The sequence below is a fragment of the Zeus faber genome (genome assembly GCF_960531495.2).
Source record: "Zeus faber genome assembly, chromosome: 15".
NCBI classification, from domain to species: Eukaryota; Metazoa; Chordata; class Actinopteri; order Zeiformes; family Zeidae; genus Zeus; species Zeus faber.
In genome coordinates this window covers 25193889-25219554 of record NC_137194.1, presented here as the reverse complement: position 1 = coordinate 25219554, position 25666 = coordinate 25193889, and the positions used below count along the sequence as shown (strand labels likewise).

Genomic DNA, 25666 nt, shown 5'->3' with positions numbered 1-25666 from the left:
TCACAAGGGTCAATGGAAAAGATAACAAACAGCTTGTGGATGCACATTAGGGTCCACACCCACTTCTACAACCAGTTTTTATTGGAACGTGAGGGCAGTTGATCTGTCTCTAGCTGTCTAACAGCGCCCTCTCCAGGTGCGTTTCACTATGACTGCAGTTTTTAAGGAAGGTAGGACAGTGCAGTTTTTAACAATATAATAGAGGAACACATTTTGACGTTGTATATGGGGGTTTTTGCAGTTCTGTTGCTTTTTCCAAAGATTGATACATGAAAATGTTCCTTCATCTACACCACTGATGCGATCACCCAGTAAGTATAATCCATGACAAAGTCATGATTGCAAGGGGATCTCGAACGGTCTTCTTGAAAAGCCGTTTTCATAATATCTGAAATATTCAAATTGCATTTTATAATCAATGGCAAACAGCTGATTTACACAAAAGGGGATGTTGTAAAGAGGTGGTCCCTTTCCAGTAAGTAGCCCAGGAACTTCCTCTTTCTGCAGAAGTCTAGCCCTACTATAGTCAATTCACTTCCCAACTTGACCATTTCCCCTTTCTGTTCCCATATCTCATATCGCTAAACAGGGCCCCGATTCTCTGACATGCAAAGAGGTCACACATATGCAGACAAACCCACAGACATTGGCCTTTCCACCCACCAACGCTGGGAATACACATCTTTTAGAGACGAGTGTGTGAACATGACATGGTAGAAGGTGAAACCATTTACAGAGCTGTCACTCGGGATCTGGCTATCACCAAGTGCCTCATGGACCTATCCCACGATTGTGCAAATGAGGAAGTAAGCAGCTTTTGTGCTTGTGTGTGTGTGTGTGTGTGTGTGTGTGTGTGTGTGTGTGTGCGTGCGTGCGTGCGTGCGTGCGTGCGTGCGTGCGTGTGAGAGAGAGCGAGAGCGAGAGCGAGAGCGAGGGAGAGAGAACGTGTTTGTGGGTATCAGGACCCTAAATGGGGGGCTGGGGGATGCCGGTTCTGTCACACCTACTGCCCTGCTACCAAGTGCATCCAGTAGACACACCCACAAAGACACAAAAAGTGATGGGGGTCTACACACACACACACACACACACACACGCACACACACACACACACACACACACACACACACACACACACACACACACATATACAGCGTGGGGTCTGCGGCCCAGCAAACAGAGCATCTTTCACGGATGGCTGGGGGCGAGCATGACCCTGTCAGCACCATCAGGGCCGAGGAAGTGACTGGTGGTAAAACTGGTACAGGATGAAAGATGGACGCCGGATGGGTCATCCTGAGAATGCAGAGCAAGCGTCACCATACTTCAGGGGAGGAAAATTGGCATGCATCTTCTTATGCAAGGATTATAGATTTTAGTTAGCGGTGTTTTGTGATGGAGGGATACAGAATTTAAAGGATTAATAAGCCCAATGAGTAACTAAAATGCTGAAGTAGGAGGCCCAAGCCCATGTGGCCCCCGGAAAACCTACAGATTAGACAGCGTTTTCCCGGTCTGTCTAGTACGTACAGTGTGTGAAATCAGAACCAGGGGAGACTTACGGGTGAAATTGATGCCGGTGCTGGGTGAAGGCAAACCCCTTGTCACACCACACGACACTGTGTGCAGATCTTAAAAATGATCCTACATAGACTATCCAGTTTCTCACCCTAGTATTTAACACATTAGAGGGAGCCAGAATAGAACCCCCAACCGCTTGGCGGGGATTTGGCCAACTGCGAGGCAGGGTTTAGCGTCTCAGTTCATTACACAGGGTATTCAATAGACTACTTTTTTTTTTTCCCCGCATGACCTTACCAAGTTACCAGCGTTTGTTTCACTAGATGGCAGTGTTTAACCTCACAGACCCTGAATGCTTGTGACGTGGAAGCAAAGCTCCTTTCCCACTTGCACTGAAAGGTATTAATCTACCGGCGATGGTCCATGTTGGCATCATGTGGGGTCTCCATGTTCCATAAAGTTGTTCTGGGCTCTGAATGGAAGCGCGAGGAAGCAGTGACATTTCTGTAAAGTAGGGGTGGAGCGGAATCCGTATAATGCACAAGTGGTGGGTTTTTACAAATATTCATTCCGTACAAGTATTTAAAGAGTTGTTTGTTTTGACAAGAAAAAAAAAAAAAAGTCCAATCCGAACTGTGGAGCTTGGACTGAAACGACGAGAAACTGGAACACGTCCATCTCTACGGAGGCAGGTTTTTATACACTTGTTCTTCTTGTTGTTCTTTAAATATATATTAGTTTGCCCGCCGGCTGCACCGCAGGGCGGAGCTGGGGAGGGAGCGAGCGTACAGGGAGAGGGAGAACAGGTGGAGAACGTCCATTCTCCGGAGGCAGAGAGTGGAGGACAGGTTGAAAATGATGACACGGATTTAATAACTTTGGGTTCAGGGTTATTGCGTCCGGGGACGAGGTTCTGCCTCCTCTCAGTCAGCGGAGGGAAGAGTCGGCGGGGCGGGGAGACGGGGAGCAAAGCGCTGGTCTAAAAAACGATTCTGTTGCGTTAAGTCTGATACAAGACACTTCTCTCACAAGCATTACGTAATTTATCCATAACAGTCATCTATGTGGGAACAGACTCAATACAGAACTTTTCTGTAAGGGAGGACAATGTGGGAATGAAAACCGACTGCCTATGCCGGATATTTTTTATCCGGCAACGTTACGGATTCCATGCGGGAAAGGGGCTCAAGAGAGACACAGGTAGTGCCACAGATCCTAACAATGTATTGGTATTATATATATGCACTTCCTCTCACACCAGGACTCATTTCATTGATGTATGACTAATCAAAGCAGGCATAACATTTCAGAAGAGCAGAGCAGGAATTGCACAGGATTGAAAACAGAATACCGGTCAGAATGGGGTACATTCAACAGGAGGGTTTTGAGTTTTTTATTTGAGAGAACGTCCAACTGATGTGCAGTGGGAGATAGTTCCATAGAAGGAGTGAAAGGGTCGCTAAAGGCCCTCAGGGTGGGCCCCGAGGAAGCCCACCCCCCTATGGAGCAGAGGCAGCCATGGGGGCTGGTGAGGAGAGCAGGGAATCTGGGATCTGGCATGTGGGATGTCTAACGAGCCAATAAAGGCCGTGGAGGATAGGGGTGTGGGGTTAATGTGAGTGGGTGTGGGTAAGAGTTTGGAGTGGACCCGTTGGAGTTTGTTGGGGGGAATGGTTAAAACTGAGCTGCGGTAGAGTCCCCTCTGGGGGCAGCCCAAATAAGCATCTGCAGCTCCAGCGAGGGAGCTACGGAGCCAAGGAGGATTTTCCGTAGGTGAAAATAGGCAGCGCAAGTGACAGAGGCAATGAGCAGTGAGTTATTGTGCTTGTGTTCAATGTCACGCAAGAGTGCTCAACAAAGATCATTTGAGATAAAGGGAGTAATCTCCCGCAGACGGATGGAATACAGTAAATACCAAAGCCGTCAGCATGCCATCGTGACAGAGGTCACGGCACTTTACACTTCATTACCAGCGCTTGTAAACAGCAGAGGGCCCCGCTCTATAAATATTCAGTCAAGCTTCACACACCGATTCAAGGGATGCGAAGCAAGTGGCTGTGAGGTGACAAAAAGAGGATCTGCCATTGTCAGAGACTCATTGGTACTTTCCCTGGGAGCAAGATGTGAGGATTAGTGCGGGTGAAGAGAAAGTCGATCGCGACCCCGCGGCTCTGACAAGCTGCTCGAACCGTAGAAGTTCATGATGAGTCGCAAAATAAGGAACTTTGGTTGCTTTTCCAACCAATTGGTTGGTTTTGGTTTTGATTGATGACAGCATATATCCAGGTTATGAACACTTTGTTTAACTAAGAGATGCTGGTTGTCTGTTCATGCCAACTTCAGTGTTATTATTGTGACTTGTGAGGAGTGGGGGTGGTGACTGAAAAAGTGTCTCCGTTACTCATGGTTACGCACAGTTTTATTTGGGTTTATTCAATTGCAATAAATACACCTACAATAAAAAATTAAAAAAAACAAAAACAAATGTAATCCTTGGTTTTCTTTGGAGAAACGGGGAGTGGGGACGCTGAGCGAATCTCAGAGATGGGTGGTGCCGGTACCCCTTATATTTTTAGAAAGGTTCAAAATACGGGATATTTATGGGAAAATAAACAACCAGAAAGTGTAAAAGAGACAAAACAGCGCAATTACAAATCTCAATGCACTTTCAGAAATCACTTCCAAACAATGGTTTCATCCCTCTCAGCAATATTAAGGAAATACCACCCAGTGTGGAGTTATTAATAAAGGGCCGCAACATCAAAGCAGACACAACGCTACGACAACCGCATTTGTTGAAGTAACACCACACATTGAATCACACCCCACCACCCCCACCACCGGCACCCCACCAGCCAACTTGGAAGCCCTACAAGGGATTACTGTCCCGCGGCTCGTCTACGTTACGTGTCCAAGGCTGTGCTCCCTGGGAAATGTGTGTTGGAATCTCTGAGCCGCCCTGTCGCCCCCCATGATAGAAATAGCTGGAACGGCACAGCAGCAGCACAGCCCCATACCAAACAATTATCAAAATTAACACCAACCATGGATAGGCGCGAGGGCGTTCCTTCCACCCCCTCCTCCTTCGGCCCGCCATTGCTCTGGGTTAATCTGATGAAAACAAAAAAGGGGCTGGACAGGTGCGGCGGACGAGATAGAAGGAGAGATAATGACAAAGAATGGAAGAGAATGAGAGCGAGAGAATGAATGAAAGACCCTACGTATCGCTGAGTCCTGTCGCTCTGTAATGTGACTCGGCTGTGACCTTCCGTTCTTGTGCCACCGGCTCGTAAAACACACGTCCTGAGCATAACTTTTATAGCCCTCTCCTTATCGGTAGCCACTACCTTTCTCCCCTTAGAGCACCTGTCCCACTCTGACAGCTCAATTTGTCATTTGCACAAGGAAATCAGTATTACAGAGAATCGTAAAGAAACTTTTTCGTTACAACTCATTGATGTGGCGCAACGTCGGCGCACAAAGAGGTCTGAGGTCTGGTCTAACTGTGACGATTGCTCATTTAATCTGATCTTTTCAAAGGTCAATCATCATGCTGTTGGCACTCCATATCATGACATGACATCATGATAGATTGTCCAGTCCATTCTATGTCAGATGTTTCTCCGATGGATGGATAATGCAAATATTAGACACCACTTTCTTAGACCTGTATGTATAGCACAAGACATTGAAACCCATGGTCCGGGGGTATGCTCACTGTCTATACATCACAGGAGGGACGACAGCTCAAAAAGTCGCAGAGTCAGGCGCACAGGGAACAGGGCTCGTCTTACTTCAGCACCAACAAGGAAGCAGTGATCCTGTTGTGTGATTCTTTGACTTTTCGACTGGTGAACTGTATTAACTTAAACTCCCCCCCCCGATCCTTTTTCTACAAAGCGTGAAGGATCTGTAGTACTGGGATGAGTGTGTTGGAGCAACCCTATAAGAAGGAGGGCTCTGGCCCAAGTGTGGCATGTCAATCTGAAACCATATCTCAGGGGCCTGTCTTCACTCACTCTATCAACACTGCCACTGGGCTAAACTCCATTCCTTCACTCTGTTCACTTACTAACCGTTCTATATGAAGTCACCTGGTAGAGCAGAGGGAGAATCACAGAGAGTTGAAATAGTCAAAAGTCGTTCCTACAAGCCTTGCAGTTATTGTGTAGCACATTGCATTCTCTGCAGCACTAAGTGACCTGCAGTGCTTATTAGCAGGGGACTGACCAACAGTTGCCCTCCCAACATAGCTCCAGTCACACAATCAGTGCATACACAATGCACACACTGAAAGCTGCTTTGTGCATTATCCGGTCTTCAACCTTTAGGTCTATATTAAGAGAGCATCCCTCCTAAGTGGCAGACCCCCTTTACTTCTTCCCTTTCCACCCATTTCACGTTATAATTTGGATTCAGGAAGGCACTTCCTTACGATAGTAATAGACTGTGGTGTGGGGATGGTGTGGTTGGATTAGCCACACCTGTCCTGGGTCGAGGTAACAGGGGCCCAGGATCAGTCTGGCTGTACACCTGTTGCTCGTTGAATGGTCTAACAAGTAACAGGTCGAACCACCATCCACACACACACACACACACACACACACACACACACACACACACACACACACACACACACACACAAAGGAGAGGAGCCTTTGTCCTGAAATGTTGTGCTTCTGCTCAGGGGATTGTTCCACCTAGCCCACTCTCTACAATAAATGTGTGTGCCTCTGTGCCGGAGGGCCCTGAAAACGCCACCCAGGTGGCGTGTTGTAGGCGCAGATTTTACAGTAATAAAATTAAGGCCGACCCTTTCTTTGATAGACCCCTTAGCAAATAAAGCCATTTGGTTTGGTTAGTCTTGGCCAATTTAGCTTTGAATTCTATTCTTTAGGACAAACACATGAGAGACACAAATGAGATGTCTGCTTTTGACCCATCCAGGCTTGTCCTTCCTCCAGGGGGCAGCCAGGAGCAGCGGGCAGCATACAGCGACGTGGTCAGACGACGATGTTCTGCATGTTTTTGGTGGGGACCCTAATCGGGAGATGGCACCGTGCTCCGGCGGCTTATCCCCGAATAGGGCCTTTCTGTGTGGAGTTTGCATGTTGCATGTTTGCATGTCCTCCATATAACATCAGTAAAGGACCCCCGCAAAAAACATGCACAACATCATCGTGTAACCAGCAATGGACATACGTAACCAGGTCCCTGGGTGCGTCGCTGTATGCTGCCACTGCTCCTGGCTGCCCACCCCTAGAGGAAGGACAAGCCAGGATGGGTCAAATGCAGAGATCTCATTTCACCAGCCACCATTTGAAGCATGTGTGTGTGTGTGTGTGTGTGTGTGTGTGTTGGTCGCCGTAACTGCATGACTGCATGTGTTGTGGTGTGTGTGCCGTGTGACGAATAAAGATTCTTCTTCTTCTCATCAATGTTTTTTACGAACTGGTTCAGTGACAAATATTTAGTGAATAACTCCAGTACATTATGTTGTATATGTATGTCTACCTGCAGCGGATTTAAAAACAGTCTGACCTCAAGCATCAATAGTTTTGCCAATAAATGATCGATGATGTTGGTTATTCCAAAAATGTATCCCCTAAACCTCTAAGCAGCCACCCAGCAGGCATGTATATATGAGCATCTATGTGCTCATAGGAGTCTGCCTGAACGTGTACTTCAGTGTTAACATGCCTGTGTATGTGTGTGTGTGTGTGTGTGTGTGTGTGTGTGTGTGTGTGTGTGTGTGTGTGTGTGTGTGTGTGTGTGTGTGTGTGTGTGCCACCTTTACTTGGACCGCAAAACTGCAGTTCATCACGACCAAGAATCCAACACCCAGAATCCTTGTAAACAATTCGTAAATATTTCCAACCGTGGCAGGTGGTTGTGCCGTTTGTGAGTGTCTGCGTATAAAAACTACATTGCGTCTCTGTACGAACACACATGCACACACGGCACAAAACTTCACAGACACATAAAAACAAGTCTTACTGGACAAGCTATGCTGCCGGAACATCATGTAGAAGCAATTTGCACGTAGACTCAAAAGGGCAAAGTCACAACCCCCTGCTGCTTGCTTGGCCTCAGTTCAGAACAGCTGTCCAATATGGTCACTGATAAGAGCGGCCTGTCTGGAAATGTTGACATGCTAATGTCATTTCTCACAGAGCTGTATTTCTCACTCCCCCACGTATGGCACGCACAGCAAGCTTTGCTCAAAATGTCATGTGTCATCTTACCTCCTATCGATTTGGCTGCTGTGGGAGATGTGGCTTTAGCCGGGTATGCGTGTTCAAAGTATCAGCCATCCATCATTCATAACAGTCTCCCATACCACACATGGAGCGTGTTAGCTCGCTCGCCACAGTCCGCTGTTCATTTCGATAGACTGCAAATTTATTTTTTCAAATCCACCAGGGACAACAAATATCCATTCTCAGCTTCTTTTACATGTGTAAAACAATGGACATGTAATGGCATCAAGAAGTGTGCTTTAGCTCGCTGGCGCGCTGAAGGGGGGCCATTGTTCCGATGGCGCATTATTCCGAAACCCCAATAGTCCGAAAAATAGATCTAACCCTAACCCCAACTCTAACCCTAACCCTAACCCTAAACCTTACCCTTACCCTAACCCTTAACCATTTCTAACATTATACCTAAACATAACCATCTTACCTCATACCTTAAATTAACCATCTCTAAGCTTACACCTAAACTTCTAAAATTTTTTGAACTATTGTGGTTTCGACCAATGGACAGTCTCCGCTGAAGGAGGCGCAGGGTCAACTAAGCTTTGAATGAAAAATAGAATCTGTGTTTTTGAAACGTCAGTCTGTACACTGCGGCATGTTTTCCACAGCGTGCAAGTGGAAACAGTGAATCACCGATCGGGGCTTTCAGAGGTCACATGTAGTTTGTTGTGGAAACGTTATTCTGTGTCTCTCCTTTCGGCCCTGGATATGAAAACGGTGGAAATCTTTGAAATCCAAGTCCCGTCCTTAAGGGACTAAGAGCGTACAAAGTATGCGTAAGTACGGGGGGTGTTGATCTAATGATCTAATCAGCCTCGTACCTAGATCAGCACTACTGTGAGCCACGGACTGCGGTTTGGCAGCAACATTATTTTCGACCATAACGGAATAACGACAAATAGTCGTCATGGTAAAAGGACAACAGTAAAAAACTTGGCTCCTTGTTCTTTCACTCCTCGTTGATCTGTAATTCCATTCCCGACCCGGACCCTTGGGACAGTATGCCGGTGGCTGTAGACAGGTCTGGGATTTGCGGACGGACCCCTCCTGGCGCCTCCGAGACCACTGCGTGCTGTCGCGGGATGTAAGAGATCCCCAATATAACAGCGCGTCGGAGTCGGCGGCGACAGCGTAACACGATGATCGCCGGATCGACCGGAGACACTCCGACATCCAACGCCACCCGACAGTAAATCCCTCTCGGACAACAAGTGAGATATTGATCTCCCGGCCAAGAGCTGATATGTTTTTGGATAACTACAACTATAACAGGACGCTCTAGAAATACACAGGTTGGAAAAACAAGTGAGGAACACGCCCGGTGTTGTCAGCGTGAGGGCTTGATCTCGGTTGGCCATTTGTAGACTGTGTGAGGTTGAACATTTAAAGGAGTAGCTCTGATTTTTACACTCAGACCCTCTTGTAGTACGTACTGTAGGTGGGTTTCATTACTGCAGCAGTTTAGCCTTTTCTGCAGTATATACTGGACACGTGGCTCCATACTCCCATCAGGAGTTCAGTGCAAAAAATGGGGGATGGTTGTCAATGGTGTTAGGCCCAAATGGGTGACCGACCCTGCAGCAAAGCACCGACCATAGTGGCAGCAAACAGCACATTAAGCAATAAAACCAAACAGAATTTGCAATGTTAGAACATGCTGTGGCATCATCATAGCTCTGCCTGAAATGTGGACTGAGTTTTTGCACCAAACATGGATCGTGGATTCGTCCCCCATTGCTTGCATTGAGCTGCTGGTGAGAGTATGGAGCGTGCAGCATGGAAAACAACAAGGCTGGACTGCTGCGGGCTTGACACATACCTATGTACTACAAGTGTCGCCTCATCCCTTCATCTGCCAGTACACCCCTCGCGCACCATGTTCTGAATGCACTGGTCGGACAGACGCTGTGAACGACATCTCATTAACCCGGCCAGCCGGTGTCAAAAACACCATAGTATCAGTTTCTGTGTATCGTCGCTTCTGCTCTGGAATAACTAGTGTCGGGTCATGGTGCTGAGTGAGTACAGACTCAAACACACAAACATACACACACACAGACATGCACATACACACAACACATTAGGGATTGTCCAAGTTGTAGGGTGAGATTGTTTGTACGGTCGTCGTGGCCTGAGTGCATTCATGGCGGCCAGTTCAATAACAAGGGATTGGATGTTGTGGCGGTTATTTCCGGACGGAGCTTAATCGGCCAGAGGATTCGCCAAACGTTGTAAAAGCGTCTGAAAATAGGACATGTCTTCACCGCCGCCACCACGTGAGACGCTCAATGATAGGTCTCTGAGACGTCAGCTGAATAAAGTGATAAAAGCGCGGAGAACCCGTTCAGGGGCTTTAGATTCGGGGGGGAAAGGATCAACCAAAAATGCATTTTTGTTTTTCGAGCGCATACGTTTGTTTTGGTGTTCACGGGTGCTCCTGCGTGCATGTGGTTGTTTGTGTTTTTGAGTCTCTGCTGATGTGTGTGTGTGTGTGTGTGTGTGTGTGTGTGTGAGTGAGTGGGCATACCCAGGTGGGTGTTAATCTAATCAGCAGATCAGCACTTCCGTAAGCTGCTGCCTCACTGTGGTTTGGCAACAAATTATACTGTATATATTTACTGTATCTATACAGTGGTACCTCGATTTACGACTGTAATTCATTCTATAAGAATGGTCGTATGTTAAAACAGTCGTATGTCGAAGCAATTTTTCCCATATAAATTATAAAATCATGAAGGGTGAAAATAGACAAAACACACAGCACACAGCACAACACTTCATATTCATGAAAAAAATATCGATAAGCCATGAACTACGTGCACACACCATGTAGGTCGCCCGCTGACTGACGGCTGACTGACTGCTGACTGACTGCTGACTGGCCGCCGACGCGCCAACTGCAAATTTCCACGGTCGTATCGTGGAGCAGTCGGTCGCAAGTCGATACAAATTTTCGCGACTATTGCTACTCGTATCTTGGATTAGTCGTAAGTAGATGCAGTCGTAAGTCGAGGTACCACTGTATATGAGGCAGATATTGTATATTAAAATATATGATTTTAAAGCTCTTCGCTCTTTAAGACAATGAGACAAGAAACAGTATGATATATTATATACTATTATAAATACTATATTAAAGGGCGAAAGAAAAGAGCCGAGAGCCTTGAGTTCACACTCCTTCATTAGAAATTGTATTGATCCTGTTAGTACTCTTACATGTTAATACAAATGGATTAATTTCAATTGAAAACATTGGAACACTATTTTCCTTTTTCCTCATAAACATATATTTCTGAATTTAATGAAGGACTCTTTGTTCAAGATTCTACACATGTACAATCTCGCTACTTATTGAGGATAATTAGGAAACCTCAAATGTTTTTATGTTCTTATTTTCCTCCTTGTTTGTTTATTTAAATTTGTTATTGTACGTCTTTCACAGACAATTTCAGTTTTCTACCTGATTTGTTATATATACGATATGACAAAGACAGGTGATGGCCGAAATTCTGTCACCCATTCACAAAATGAAAATCTGTCTGTCCGTCTGGCACCCTAATACACGAGGCTCCAGGCAATTGCCTAACTATGCCATATGGAAAGATGGCCTGGGAGGGTAGCCTAAACATTGATTAGTTTTTTGGGGTTGCAGTATGACATACTGCAATACTGTACATACTGACATACTGACTGACATACTGTACACTTTTTGTATATCCGTCTATAATTCAAGATTCAAGAGATTCAAGATTCAAGATTTTTTATTTGTCACATACATATACATACTTCCATACATATATGCAGTGAAATGTAATGCAACGCACCCGGTGATAGCACACAATGAACCTACATGTGTATGTGTGTAAGTGCACTTGTTTGCATTTGACATATGAACCTCCCAATCCAATTTAAGGCTTGCTGTAAAAAAAAAAAGGTATGTGCATGTCCGCGAGTGTGGACATGTCACTATGCAGCTTAATTTAAGTATTTTTACCAGTTTGTGTGTGTGTGTGTGTGTATGTGTGTGTGTGTGTGTGTGTTTGTGTGTGTGTGTGTGTGTGTGTGTGTGTGTGTGTGTGTGTGTGTGCGTGTGCTTGTGTGTATGTGGGGGTTCTGTGTGTGTGTATGTGGAGGTGTGTGTGTGTGTGTGGGGGGGGGGGGCTGTCTATGTTTGTATGCATGTGTGTGTGTGTGTGTGTGTGTGTGTGTGTGTGTGTGTGTGTGTGTGTGTGTGTGTGTGTGTGTGTGTGTGTGTGTGTGCGCATGCAGGAGTGCACTTTGCAGGGGCAGTGTGTAATCAGCTGTCAAAGTGCGCTCTTGAGGCTCTGGATATTGGGCAGCACCGTCTCTTCAGGCCACACAGGGGCTTGCTCGCTCTCTTTCTGCCTCGTGCACTTGTCCATGCAGCAGCAGAGAGCAGTTGGAAAAAAGGACGAAAAGAGACGTGGAGAACCTGGTGCAGCCGCCACGTTGATGCCAGCCCCGTGAACTGGATTCGATTGTGGGTCTGTGTCTGTGTGCTCGTTGCGGTTTGATTCTTGGGAACAGGACGTGCAAGGTAAGACCGAGAAGGAAATGAATATTAAATGTGTGATTAGTATCGACTATAATATGGAATGAATAAATAATTGCTCAACTATGGTCAAGGATTCCTGGATGGAATTGTTTGGAATCAAGTTTGCTCACTGTCGGTTAATTTCACAAAAATGTTGATTAAAGATTTTTTTTTTTATATTTAGAGAAAGCAGGGACAGCTTTACGTGCTAAAGTGTATCTTGGTTTGTCAATTGCATTATTATTCATTATTCATTTAATTTCATTATTATTGCTTTCACTATTATTTCCATTTTATAGTATTTTATCATTTTCAAACATTTAATCTGATTCATTATTCATTTTTATGAGTTATTAAAAAAAATGCAACACAAATTTAAAAGCCTGCTCAAGCATGCATGGATATATGTTGAACATTCAAAGTGTATTTGTCTAAGTAACGGATCTTTGTCTTTTACTTGATGTTGATGTTATTACTGAAACATTGATGTACTTGCTATAGTACACGGAATCCTGCCTTCCATAAAAACCTGTAAAATGATTAATTCCTTTACTGTTCAGTGCTCTACCTTGCATGACAACGATAAGGCGATCCTGTTTTTTACATTAGATTCAACTAATTGTCATTGCACACATTGAGGCAACAAAATGCATTTCACCATCCTAGTAATTGACATACCTGGGAGCAGTGGTGCCATGTAGTGGTGCCCAGGGAGCATTTAGTGGGTTATGTGTCTTGCTCAAGGACACATCAGCACGCTACCAGGAGGAGCCAGGGATGGATCCGGCAAATCTTCCGATTACTGGGCGATCCACCTACTGGGCCACTGCCCCCTGTTACACCTAAAGTCAGTTTTTAAACATCATTTTATTGTGAGAGTAGAGTAATAGCGTAGCCTATGTGTAGCCTATTGCTCTTTGTAGGAACATGTGATGCACATATAGAATGTGGCCTTGAGATTTTAATCCAATATTATTTGCACAATATACAGAAATACAGCATGCCATACAATTTTACACCTGAAATGAAAAAAAAAATACTAATAAAGTTCTAAATAAATGAATAAACACAGATTAAGTATGAATAAATAATTCAAGTTTTTTCATCTTTTACATTTTTGTGCTATTTTTCAAGAAATAATTATTTGGATTTTCTTTCAGTGAAGGCGATATATGTGAAGAAACTGAACCTGTAGGTATTTTTAAATGCTAGAACTGACCTCAAAATATGATCGTAAAATTTGAATTGTCCTATGTTTATGTCAGACGTCCAGAGATTTGATTTCCCCACAAAGCATTCAGCTCATTTTATTTTCTCACCCTAAAGTGATCGGTAGAAGATGATTGAGCTGGGCCTGGCAGACGGCAGCCTCATCGATGAGCTGATGGCGCTAACGGCTCAGAGTCTGAGCCACCTGGAGATCCAGGAGCACTTCAACGTCATCAAGGAGATCGGACGGGGGAAGTACGGCAAAGTCCTGCTGGTCACCCACCGCTGCAGGGGTACGGACGCACTTTTCCCCTACGTAGAAGTAGACAAGTTGAGTGATTATGGAAGGGAGGATGTCAGTGAAGAGATGAAATTACTGGAGGTACCTACTTCATATTCAGATGGATATGAGGTACTGTAGGTATGGGAGCATCGCAGCTGCACTAAACCTAACTGGGAAGATCATTACCCTATTGAGGAGGGAAAGCAGTCAAAATTAGTGACTAAAGGTCGTACGGGGTGGGCCGCAGTATTGGCCGACTGTTTACGTTTAAACTTCGGTTTTAGTCTAAGCATTGCCAAATTAAAGGGAATTGGAAGAAGGGAATTGGAAGGAAGCTTGAATCATTGGTTACTGAAAAGTGAAAACCTGTTGATTTGGTAGGAGCCGCAAATGGTTTCTTCCCGTTGAAGTTACTGTAGTTCTCGAAAACAACACCAAGGGTCCCAGGAAGGAGACGGAGATTTCACGAAAATCTTTTTTTGCAATCACTGAAAAATGAGAAAAGTTTTGCAAGGCAAAATAAAGTGTGACTGATACACAGGAACGCCAATGGCCCTGAAAGTGATGCCCAAAGCCTCCACTAAGCTGCAGGGTTTCCTGAGGGAATATTGTATCTCCTTACACTTGTCCTGCCACCCCTGCATCGTGGGCCTCTTTGGCATCGCCTTCCAATCTAATGAGCACTACGGCTTCGCCCAGGAACTTGTCATTGGGAGAGACTTGTTTGCTGTCATCCAGCCAAAGGTGAGGCTATGAGTACATACGCTAATTATAGCGGCTTGGAGCACAGCTTAGGCATTCAAAAAGGTGAAATAATACAGTGAAAGCAAAAACACACATTGGTATCTTAAAAGGTGTATCCCTTCCCTGTCCTCTTCTCTCAGGTGGGTATCCCAGAGTCCTCAGTGAAACGTTGTGTCCTCCAGATCGCCAGCGCTTTGGAGTTCATCCACAGCCACGGCCTGGTCCACCGCGACGTCAAACCGGAGAACATTTTGCTGCTCGACAGCAGCTGCTGCCGGGTCAAGCTGGCCGACTTCGGCCTGGCCCAGAAAAGAGGCACCATGATCAGCTTCATTACGGGGACCCTGCCCTACATGGCCCCGGAACTGTGCGCCATGACCCTGCCGGAGGGCCAGGAGGAGGTGACGGCGCCGCCGCTCAGCGTGGAGCCCAGCCTGGACACCTGGGCCTTCGGAGTGGTCATCTTCTGCATCCTGACTGGATACTTCCCCTGGGAACGTTGCGCAGAGACGGACGACTTCTACCAGGACTTCACAGACTGGATTGCCACGGGGGAGGAGGCTGAGTCAGAGGAGGACGTCCCCCCGTTGTGGAGGCGGTTTTCCCCAGAGGCCATGGAGATGTTTGCCAAGCTCCTGGCCCCGGATGTGGGGAAAAGGTGCACGGTGGGGGAAGTGAGGGCGTTCGTGGAGAGAGACTGGCTCAGGAAGTCGCAGGTTAACGGACAGGAGCAGGAAACGGATAAAGACAAAGTCGGAGATAAGACAGCCTGCACCTCAACCGATGCCGGGATTAACCCTGGCAAAGAGGAAGCGGAGAAACAGAGCAATACTTAATATATGAGCTAGAGACCTTAGGGCTACAAGGTGTAGTGCGTAATAGAAACATCAGGTATCTACAGGAAGGAGTCCACAGATGGGCGACTGGAGGCAGTCGTCCCTCATATTAACACTACATAATGACATTAACAACAGAAGAACAATGACAAGTGGATATTGAACCCAGCACCCAAGGCTTTGCTCTGTTTCTACAACTGGGGGCTACATCCAGTGTGAGCGCTGTTGTGTGTTCGGAAATGTATGCTGCATACTGTGTTTCGTGAAGTGGTATTTAAAGAGGTAGAACTGTTTTGAGTGCTTTTTAAACTTGGTAATGGAGTGACACTGTTAGGTGATGATTGTGATAACTTGTGTTTATTCAGTAGCGATCACTCTGGTGGTTGTCGGGCGGCTCCTCCTCCTCGGCTCAAGCCTGCGGATGAAATCTTTAAATTCAGACCCCTGCGTGATGTTAATCGGCCACACATCGTTGCAGCTAAAACGGGTAAATTAATCTGTAGCCAAGACACAGATGGCGGAGAGCGACGGACGCGGAGCTGCAGAGCGCAAGGAGCGGTGCGCGGGCGAAGCTCATTCACTTATGGGTGCAGCATTTTTACAAAAAAAACAATCGATTTCTGCTGAAACACTGCATGCTTTTGTCAAATGTTCATTTTCAGATTCAAAGGTAATTTTTTCCTTTTTTTTACAATGTGAAAAGCATTTGAATATCAAACCACCGTTTGACAGCTGGGATTGTGGGCGTCAATCATATGAGGTCTAACAGCTCACTGTCCCTCCGCTGACCACCTCCATCGCAGCTGTCTTCCCGCCAGCGCACAGTTGTGACAAATGTCACTCTAGAGTGACGTTAAAGTCAGATTAATTGCGATTTGACCCTTCGGACTGAGGTGGCATTGCAAAAAATCCTCCCTGCATCTGATTTAGGACCACAAATGAAAGTGGCCCAATTCCGAATTGAGAAGATAAGATTCCATGTGATTTGGGCTGTTCACACTGTATTGAGTAAAACAGATCACATAGAAGTCACGTATGAGCAAAACAATTAGATTAGGGCCACTTTTGCCTGCAGTGTGAACGTAGCGTTAGTGCTCCACACCAATCACGACATTGAATATTTCAAGTAATGTAAATTGTTAGTTATACATTTGTTGTTTTAAGCTACAAAAGGTGTCTTTATTTTCTTATTTTTTGAATATTAAAGCCTCATTAACTATGTTTTTGTGTGATATGATGAAAAAAAAAAAAAGAGGATGGAATCCTCATGTAAACAAGCAAATCCTGGCGTCAGCTGCACAACGTAAAATCATCTTTTTCAGAGTGGCCCTAGTGCCGTGCAGGACAAATGTAATGGAGTGACCGTTGTGCCAACATGCCGATACGCGGTGCTATCGACTGGTCTCTAAAAACACTTGTGCCTCACACGCTCCCCAGACAGGACATGAAGCTGTTGTTGATGAAGCTGAAAGTGGGCTCAGCGTTGGTTTGGGTCTTTTGAAAAGGAACAAATAAACATGGTGGATCCTCTCTCTGTCTGGCTTATTCTCTCTGAGGGCGGAGATCACATTACACCTCTTTGAATCCCCGGCCCCCTTCAGCTTGTTCACAATGAATAATCTGTTGGCATCTTCTGCAGCTGGCCTGGTGCTGATGGAGATCCTGCTTTGGTTCAGTTGAGTGGTGGACATAAAACGCTCCACAAAAGGCCCGGGGAGAACCCCCTCGTCCTTTACAGCATATTTAGGGTATTACGCTAAACGGGGGTCATCTTTCAGCCAACCTCTCCATTCCAATTTTGTCATACACTGAACTGTCCCAGATAAAGCTGACATGCAAAACCCCTCGTTGGCATTCGAGTCCAGACATTTCTCTGGTTTGATGCCGCCACCGCCCGTGTGGGTAAATGGATTGAAATGTTGATTTCTGAGGGACGTCTTCACCAGTTGCATACCAGCGATGGGATGAGGAAGCAAATAAACATCAAATTGAATTCTTTATTAATAAATGGAACACAAACATGAGTCCGACGAAGCTTAATGAGATTAAAATTCAAAGAGAAATCTGAAATTGAACCAGACATTAGATGCTCGTGAGATGTCAATATGTAAAAGATTTCTGGGTGTGAAATAGTATCAGAAATAGAACAAAGTCCAGATTTTGGCAGCATATTACATTAATAATAATTATTATTAATTATTAATTATTAATTATTAATGTGGCTAAGTGTCTTAAAATCGAAATAAAAGAAAAATCTAAATTCTATCAAGTTGACATATAACTCTGTCTCTTTTCAGAACTGTAGGGTTTAAAGGACAAAATACAGTGTCAAATTGAGTTTTAAGTAGGTCATGTAAAACATGTAACAAAAAAAGCCTAATTTGCCAGTGGTATGTTCTTCTAAGAAGCTTGTTTTTCAGAATGTTTATCGGCCGATCTCCTATCTTCAGATGTGTCTTTCCAGGAAACTGCAGCTGTGAAACGTCAGTGAATGAACGTTGCACAGCAACACACATTTTGCACATCTTAGTTGGACAAACGTGAGCCCTGCAATATTTTTTTCTGTGTGTCCCCTGTAATTAAATGGGTCAGCCGATTAATTGGATCCCCAAATTGGTCGATTTTGGTCTTGGACACTTTATTGTCAGCTCTAATGTGTCTTCTAGTTCGGTTTATGGCCCAAAACTTGATTCCGTTTATGTAATTTGCATTGGGTGCATTAAAAAAAGGAAAAAAACGTACACTGCACTTGTTTAAAAAAGGATGTGTAGCTTGCAGGGCTAGTTCTGTCGGACAACTTGACGGCGCCACAAGCTTTAATGCCCTTATGGGCTGGCCTTTTAAATCAGAGAATAGAGTGCTGCAGGGATGACGTGTTTCTGTAGGCCAACCGAAGGTTAGTATCATCTGTTTGCCTCGACAAAATGTCAGTGGAATTTTGCATTGGATTTTGCATTATTGCAGAAAATAAGCTCTGTGGCGAACAAAGGTTTATGACACTTACACGGTTTTGTTCAGCAGAATAATCCTCACAGATTAACACCACTTTTATGAATATTGAAGCCTAAATGCAATTGCCAGAAGTAAAACGCTAACGTTAGGCTATAAAGGAATTACAACATCACCACCACTAAGCTTCCAGCTTGTGATTTGATTTAGCTTACCTCTTCTATAAAAGCCTGGAAAGTTTGAGTAAGAATAGTTTGCAAGAGTGCGAGTATAAACAACTAGAGGCTCTGAAGGCGGACTAGGGAGTAGATGACTTTCCGCGTTTGGGGCAATGACGTTTGGTGCCCCCGACAATGTCGTAGAAGCAAAACGTGAAATCGTTAACCACAGACCTTATTTCAGGCATCAAAACAAAAATCAATTAAAAAAAAAAAACATTGACTTCGAGACGAATAGAACTGGAAGTGCAAAAATGCTCATTCAAACTCATTTCCGGGTTTGAGGACTCGTTCCTGCAGCGTTCTATTCCACCTGCCCTGCCTGCTTTGCTGCTTCGCTGCGCTCCCTCCACCTCCCTACACCCGCCTGTTTGGCTCCACTCTTCTATCCAATCTTTGAGCTTCGTGAGTGCTTTCCAGATCAGTTGCTGTTCCTCACGGGGAGGGATGCACAGTGGACACCAAACTCACACAATGTAAAATGTATACAGATAATTGTTTTTAATAGTGTAATAAAATTTTTAGGTAAGAGGTTCTTTTGTTTGGAGCATTCATCCATCAGAATCACTGTGTAGGAAGGGTTCCAGAAAGCCCTCCTCGATGGTGATGTCTCCAGTTCTTTTCTGGCATTTTTGGGGACATAAACTTTTACAAATCCCTAATAATTGAAGGTTAGTCGGTTGGCTTTTGCCGTCGCTAGAACGACAGAAAAGAAAATGCCGCTCCATTTCACCTTTGGTCGCGTATTAGTATTCTGTGTCTATTTTGGACTTGACCTTCGAGCGGATTTTAATCCCACATTGTTATACCTCACTAAGGGCCCCGACTTCGAGTTTCGGGTGTGATGTTTACATACTATATGAGAAGCTGCCGCTTACAAATTAGTCCCATTGGGTATATCGTTGTTTCTCCACTCTCTGCGGCCCGCTGGATAACTCCGGGCCAAACATGTGAGGCTTGAGCACGTCTGTCAATCCCTTAAAAAGCAGTACCAGCGCGTCTGTCAGTCCCCGATGAATGGATCGCAGCGGAACAGCTGCTCTCATCCGTCTTGCCGCTTAGTCTAGAAAATGTTGTAATGTAAGTGGTTATTAAGATTAGATTATAAAGATTTTTCTTTCTTTTTTTTTTTTTTTACCCAGTTGCTTAGTTCTTGGTTGGACATTTTCCTGAATCCTGATTTTTTTAAAAATAAATAAATGGTGAAACAGTTCAAATTTGAGAGGTATGAAAAATCTGGAAATTTAGAAAATACAACAAAGAGATCCGGATTTTGGCGGCACATCAAGACCACAGCTTGTGGTCTTGCAATGTGCAATGTGGCTAAATGACCGAAAAAAAAAAATATAGTAATATGCTGCAATATAACCAACTGGGTTACCTCCTGGTTGTGCTTGACAGCTGCAGATCAGAACAGACAGTAACATCAAGATCAACATCCTGAAAAAAAAGCATTAATAAAACAAAATTCACACATAAGAATTAACAGCGTTTACCACCGTCTCCTGATGGAAATGGCTCGTTGTGCTGTGTATCAAACTATAGAAGAATTAAAACATACAGTTTGATACTCAACATCGGAGCAATTTCCAGAGTCACTGAATCTCATTGGCATCGTTGCCCTCCAGCTGGTGTAGAAAAAAAGCAACAACAATAAAACAATATATGCAAAGATTTACTACACAATGGAATTTTTCCAAAAATTATTTATTACACACATTACACTCTGCATATGTTGTAGGTATTTTTTTCCAATGTGCTTTTGATGAATAAAGAAGTAACAGAGAACGTTTGAATGTGACTGTAATAACTCCGTCACTCAATATTCATATAAAATCACAAATAACAATAATGTTATCGCAGTGAATGCAAAAAGATAAACATACTATGACCCCTGAAAGTCATATAATCTGTGAAAGCAGGACAAAAAATTTGATGCTTTTTAAATTAGTGGCATTTAGAATTATCGCAAACAAATTGTGATTAATCACATGTATGTTATATATAATGATCAGAAAATGCTGACAATTCCTCATAGTACTTTTAAAAAACCTTAAGCGTGTTATATGTATAATGACATCATACATTAATGTTACCAGCGCATTTGAAAATAGTACCAAAAAGAGAGAAAAAATGTGAAGAAAAAAATTAAAATTTGATGTTGCTTGACATAGATAACATTATAACAGATATGGTAAAAAAACATAATTTAGCATAAGTCTACTGCATTTGAGGTGTTGGATGGCCAAGGCAAACTTTCAGACCATATCTCAAAATATTTTGACTGAAAGCGTTTAGTGACAGTTGTGTTTCTTGAATTGGTTCCGTGATGGCAGATCCATCCTTCCAAGTAAGACTGATTAAGGGAATTAATCCAAGTGTGGCTCACCCTGCTGGTCAGGCTTTAGGTAGTTTTCCTTCTTATCAACCTCTTCTGCCTCCACGCCGCCGTGGACCTCGGCCACCATCCTGAAGACCTTGGGGGAATCCACGTCGTCATAGATAAGTGGGCTCACCTCCTCGGATGTCTCGCTGCCTGTCAAACGATCACAATCGGTTGTTACATAGATAAGATACAGTATATAGATATGTTTTTGAGGATTTGTTTGTGAAAATATTTAGGAGTTGTAGGTATACAGTATAACTATATGTGTATATGTGATTTTATATGTGGAGAAAGGGATTTTATTACAAATTTGGTGGCACTCAACTCAAGGTCCAAATCACGTTTTACCTTTTACCTTTCTTTCAGAATTTAGAATAAGTCTGAAAGTTTGTTTGATAGGTTAATTTTAATTCTGTATTTTATTTAATTTTTTTCACCAACCTGAACTCGATGGAAAGGCATTGCCGACGCTGTCACGAGTGTGGGGCTCATTTTCAATGGTGATGTCGTTTCCGATGGTCAGGGGTAGTCTCTTGGCCTGCTCCTCTTCTTCTAGGTCATCGTAAGACAGAGAGGAGGCGCAGGCCGCCTCGCTCTCCATGACAACAGCGGCGTGTGAACTGGACCCTGCACATTCATGTGGACACAGGTCATATCAACACGGGTCACCAGTTCTGCACTAAAGGTCTAAGATTGAAATGAAATGCTCAAGTTTTAGGATTTAGATGGCAGAAGATGGAGCATGAGGACTGAAGGCTGGCTCGCCAAACTCTAATCTCACCTGATAATGAATTTAGTTAAGAATTTAACTTAAGAATTAAATTAAGTTAAAAATGTGAGCGTAAACTGTGCCTTGCGTTATATGACTGAATGAACACAGCCTGTGTTAAAATTGTATCGCAAATTATTGTATAATATGTGTGTTATACCAGAAGAGCCAAGTAAAATGTCTAGTTTACAATCAATACTCATTAATCACGTTTTGCTGTTTTTGGGCATACCTGTCAACCCTCCTGTTTTTCCCGGGATTCTCCCGTATTTAACCCCTGTCTCCTGCTGTCCTCCCGTTTAAATATTTTCCTGTAAATCTCCCGTATATTAACCCCTTATAAAAAAAAAAGGTTGGCGCGCACCACAACCGATCTCCCCTCTGCTACGTGATCTGCTGCACGTTTCTCCAAACAGAACAATTAAAAAGTGTGTTTTTATTGTAGATGTATTTATTTCCTCCGTTTCCCAATTGAATGAAAGAAAAAAGCCCCCCCCACACCATAAACAGTTCCAGAGTGGTACTGGGGAGCAGCAGCTCATTTGCATTTAAAGCAACACACAGAAACAGCCCATCAAGAACAGGAGGGGTATGAGGCATGTTAGAATAGCTAGAATGCATAATCTGAGTGGTATTTTCAGCAAAAAAAAACTTGACATGTTGACAAAACGAGACATGTTTTGGTGACCTCAGAGACCTTAACTTGTTGTAAAGGAGTATAATATGGGACCTTGTAAAAAAAACCCATTAAATCTCCTTTTCAAAGTGCAATTTGTTTTAAGTAACAGTAATATTACATTTTATTTAAAATGTATATATATATTTTGCAGTTAGTGCATCCAAAGCGTAAAGTTGACTACAGCAGGTTGTCAGTAGGAAGCGATGCAACTACCTGTTTCTAGTCTCTCGCTAGCACATATGTAGCCGAAAGCTGATCTCTGATAAAATGCATGGTTTGCGGCCATTCTTTTCAGTATTAAAATAGAGAGAATGTCTGATTAAATTTACTGAGCATTTTGAAAACGAGATTTAACACTTTTAAAGCATGAAATGTTTATAAGCACAGTGAAAACATGAAGCAGAATGATAAGTTTCTCAATAGTAAAGTGGGCTTGTGCTATGAAGTCAAAAAAGAAGAAAAGAGAGGTCGCTCACCAAAACCACCAAAGCTCCTCATTTCATTTGCGTTGTTCCCAACAACCTCATAGTCACCGCTGTCAAACTCTTTCCTTTTCCTCAGAGACAATTTTGCTGTTTTAAAGAAGACATTTACTCTCATGTCAATGTCATGTTTTGTCCCACAGAAACGGGTGAATCCTCTTCATAGACATACCCAAACACACAATCTCATACATCATGTCCATGTTTAAATAGATTTACAGTATGCCATGTTTAAAATAAAATTTTAGCTTTGAAATCAGGTTGTATAATGACTACATCTTTAAATTGTACAGAACCCCTCATGTTCAGCATTAAATAAGAAAATGTTTGAAAAGTGAACAGGGATTATATTTCAAATGCACAAAGACTGGCCTCTGTTGGATGAAAGGGAGCATTGCTCCACTAAAAGATATTAGACCAGGACATTTTTCACAAATGTAATTCTTCATACAGAATGATTTAGAATTCAATAATTATGAACATTATTAAGATAACATGACAAACTGTTACACTGTATAAAATGGCTGAGTGTGAAAGTGAAGTCAGGGCGCAAGCAATACATTTAAATCACATGTTGGCCTCAGAGAAGTGCTACATGTTTGTAAAGCACTAAGCACATATTTATTGCCTGCAGTATCATAACTCAGCTGCTGCAGCTTTACTGTAAGCACAGGCCACAACATTTTGGATGGGCACTCATGTGTACACTCACATTTGACATTCTTCAAGATGCGGCCCCACAGCAAGTAAAGGAGCAGGATCAGCCCCAGCAGACACAAGGCACACAAGCAGAGAACTAGAGTCTGGCTTTCAAAGCCAGAATTTGAGGGCGTGGGGCTCACATAACCTGAAAGAGCAGAGCATTTTCATTGTTATAGACCATTAGAAAGGGATAATGTACAGCCGGCAGCTCTTTATCAAAAAACAACCATCGACGGGGTGATCGGGTCTCGAATCGCTTTGAGGCAGGTTCCTTTGCAAGAGTGACTGGCTAGCTGCACATTATCTAACTTATTACACCGCTACTTACTAAATGGAACAATATATTGGCGCAGAATATTGATTTATAATGATTTCATAACCAGTATGTCAAGTTCGAGAACGCCACGACAGCAGTCATTATTCGGAAATAACTGACTGACTGATTGCCGCCATCAACCAATCAGAATCGAGTGCTCCACAGAGCCGTGTAACAATACAGTATAATGGCTGTCCTTTATATATTCACTTCGACATAAGTTTCGGGCAGATTCATTGATTTCACTCACCTTCACAGTAGATCTCCGCTGGTATGACGTCCGTACATTGCTTCTGGCTGACGCAGGCCTTGATGTCCAAGAAATCTCTGCTGCAAGCCAGGGTGGTTTCCAGGGTGTGCTCCAAATCAAATCAAAATAAACACTTCAGCATTCCAAAACTAAGCTTTATAATTAACCTTTTGAGCTTCTGAAGCTCACTTGTATTCCACGGGACTCGATTCAAGGTCCTGTGCAAAGAAAACGGTGCTTACCTTTTTCGTTAACTTGTCTATGCGGTTGTAATTTTTCTCCTTTTCACAGCCGATCTGCTTGCATAGTTGGTTCTTGAAAGATTTGCTCAACGAGTTTTGGGGACACACCATTGTCACACCATTGCCATAATTGACCAGAATCTGTCCTCCGCATGTCTCTGTGGTTCCAAATTGAACAGCTCCTGTAAGGAACAAAAGTTTGGTGACTTTGGTTTATAAAACCAGTCCTATGTACTACTTCAGGTTGTTATCCAAAAGTATTGTAACAAATCGAATCCATGATCCAATTTGACTGGTCATTTTGGACTCCAAGGCCTCATAGCACATTATTTGACAAATGCTTGTACTTCTTTAGGTAAATCTTGTGCTGTATGGAGTGCTTACAACTCACCTCCACACAAAACGGACGCTAATTCTCCTTTGCACGTCCCCGTGTCTCTCTTACACTGCCAGAGTCTGGACTCAGAGTCGGTGCAGCGTACGTGGGTGACCCTCGGCATAACGGTTGGGGCGTTGGTAGAGGTTTTGTGTGGATATTGGAGCCGCATGGCATGGCCGCAGTGCAGCTCCTGACAAACCTTTTCTGAATGCTTGAGGTCCCAGTGACTGTTGCACACACTCACATTATCTATCATCACATGCCCAGAGCAGCCCTTTGATAGGCGGACAACGGGTTTGGCTGGGATGGCCAATAAACAGGGAACAAAGTAATACAAAGGAAAAGAAACAGCATTTAGTATTGTGTGACCTCACGCAAAACAATCAGTAACAACTTAACTTGCCTCAGAGACCATCGGTAGTGGACAATCCGTCTCACCTTGACAGGTGATATAGAGCTGCTTCTTTTGCGATGGACTCTTATTCTTTTGACAGTGCCAGATGTTTCCTGGGTCCAATACATCTCGGCAACTGAAGGTTTTCTCCCACATAGAGCCGGTCAAGTTTTCCTCTGTGTGACCTCCGTAGTCGCCGCAGTTAAGATCCCGGCAAAGCACCTTGCCCTCTTTTACTGTCCAGCCCTCACTAGAAACTCCCTTGGTACCTCCAGCACCATCAACAACCAGGGCTCCCTCACAGACCCCACCTTCTTTCTTCGGCCTTATCAGCATGACGTTTTTCCAGTCTAAGAAGAAGAAGTAGAATATTTGAGGATGGCCTCAAAATGTTCTCCGGTCATTGTTTGCGTTGACTTCAGTTGATTGGTCCAAGGGTTCAAAGAGTTAACTTGGATGCTTTTTAGTTTTAATTTGATTGAGTTGGATTTCAGA

At 43.8% G+C, this 25666-nt stretch overlaps 2 protein-coding genes across 3 annotated transcripts; one reads left to right on the top strand and one right to left on the bottom strand.

The window, feature by feature from the left end:
* The first annotated feature begins 12109 nt into the window (after nucleotides 1-12109).
* Nucleotides 12110-16933, top strand: LOC307241524 (serine/threonine-protein kinase SBK1). Of its 2 annotated transcripts, XM_080015673.1 has the most exons (5): nucleotides 12110-12336; nucleotides 13494-13524; nucleotides 13660-13835; nucleotides 14367-14569; nucleotides 14710-16933. In XM_080015673.1, exons 3-5 carry the CDS (start codon nucleotides 13673-13675, stop codon nucleotides 15403-15405), a joined length of 1062 nt encoding a protein of 353 aa, XP_079871799.1. In that variant the 5' UTR covers nucleotides 12110-12336; nucleotides 13494-13524; nucleotides 13660-13672; the 3' UTR covers nucleotides 15406-16933. The 2 variants fall into 2 exon arrangements, with proteins under 2 accessions (XP_079871799.1, XP_079871798.1); XM_080015672.1 differs by lacking the exon at nucleotides 13494-13524.
* A 3559-nt stretch (nucleotides 16934-20492) lies between these two features.
* On the bottom strand, nucleotides 20493-24576 carry LOC307241770 (uncharacterized protein). The gene is made up of 6 exons (XM_080015990.1): nucleotides 24399-24576; nucleotides 24157-24265; nucleotides 23601-23735; nucleotides 22883-22978; nucleotides 21400-21585; nucleotides 20493-21108 (listed from the first exon to the last, which is right to left on the bottom strand). Exons 1-6 carry the CDS (start codon nucleotides 24507-24509, stop codon nucleotides 20942-20944), a joined length of 804 nt encoding a protein of 267 aa, XP_079872116.1. The 5' UTR covers nucleotides 24510-24576; the 3' UTR covers nucleotides 20493-20941.
* Nucleotides 24577-25666: the final 1090 nt, after the last annotated feature.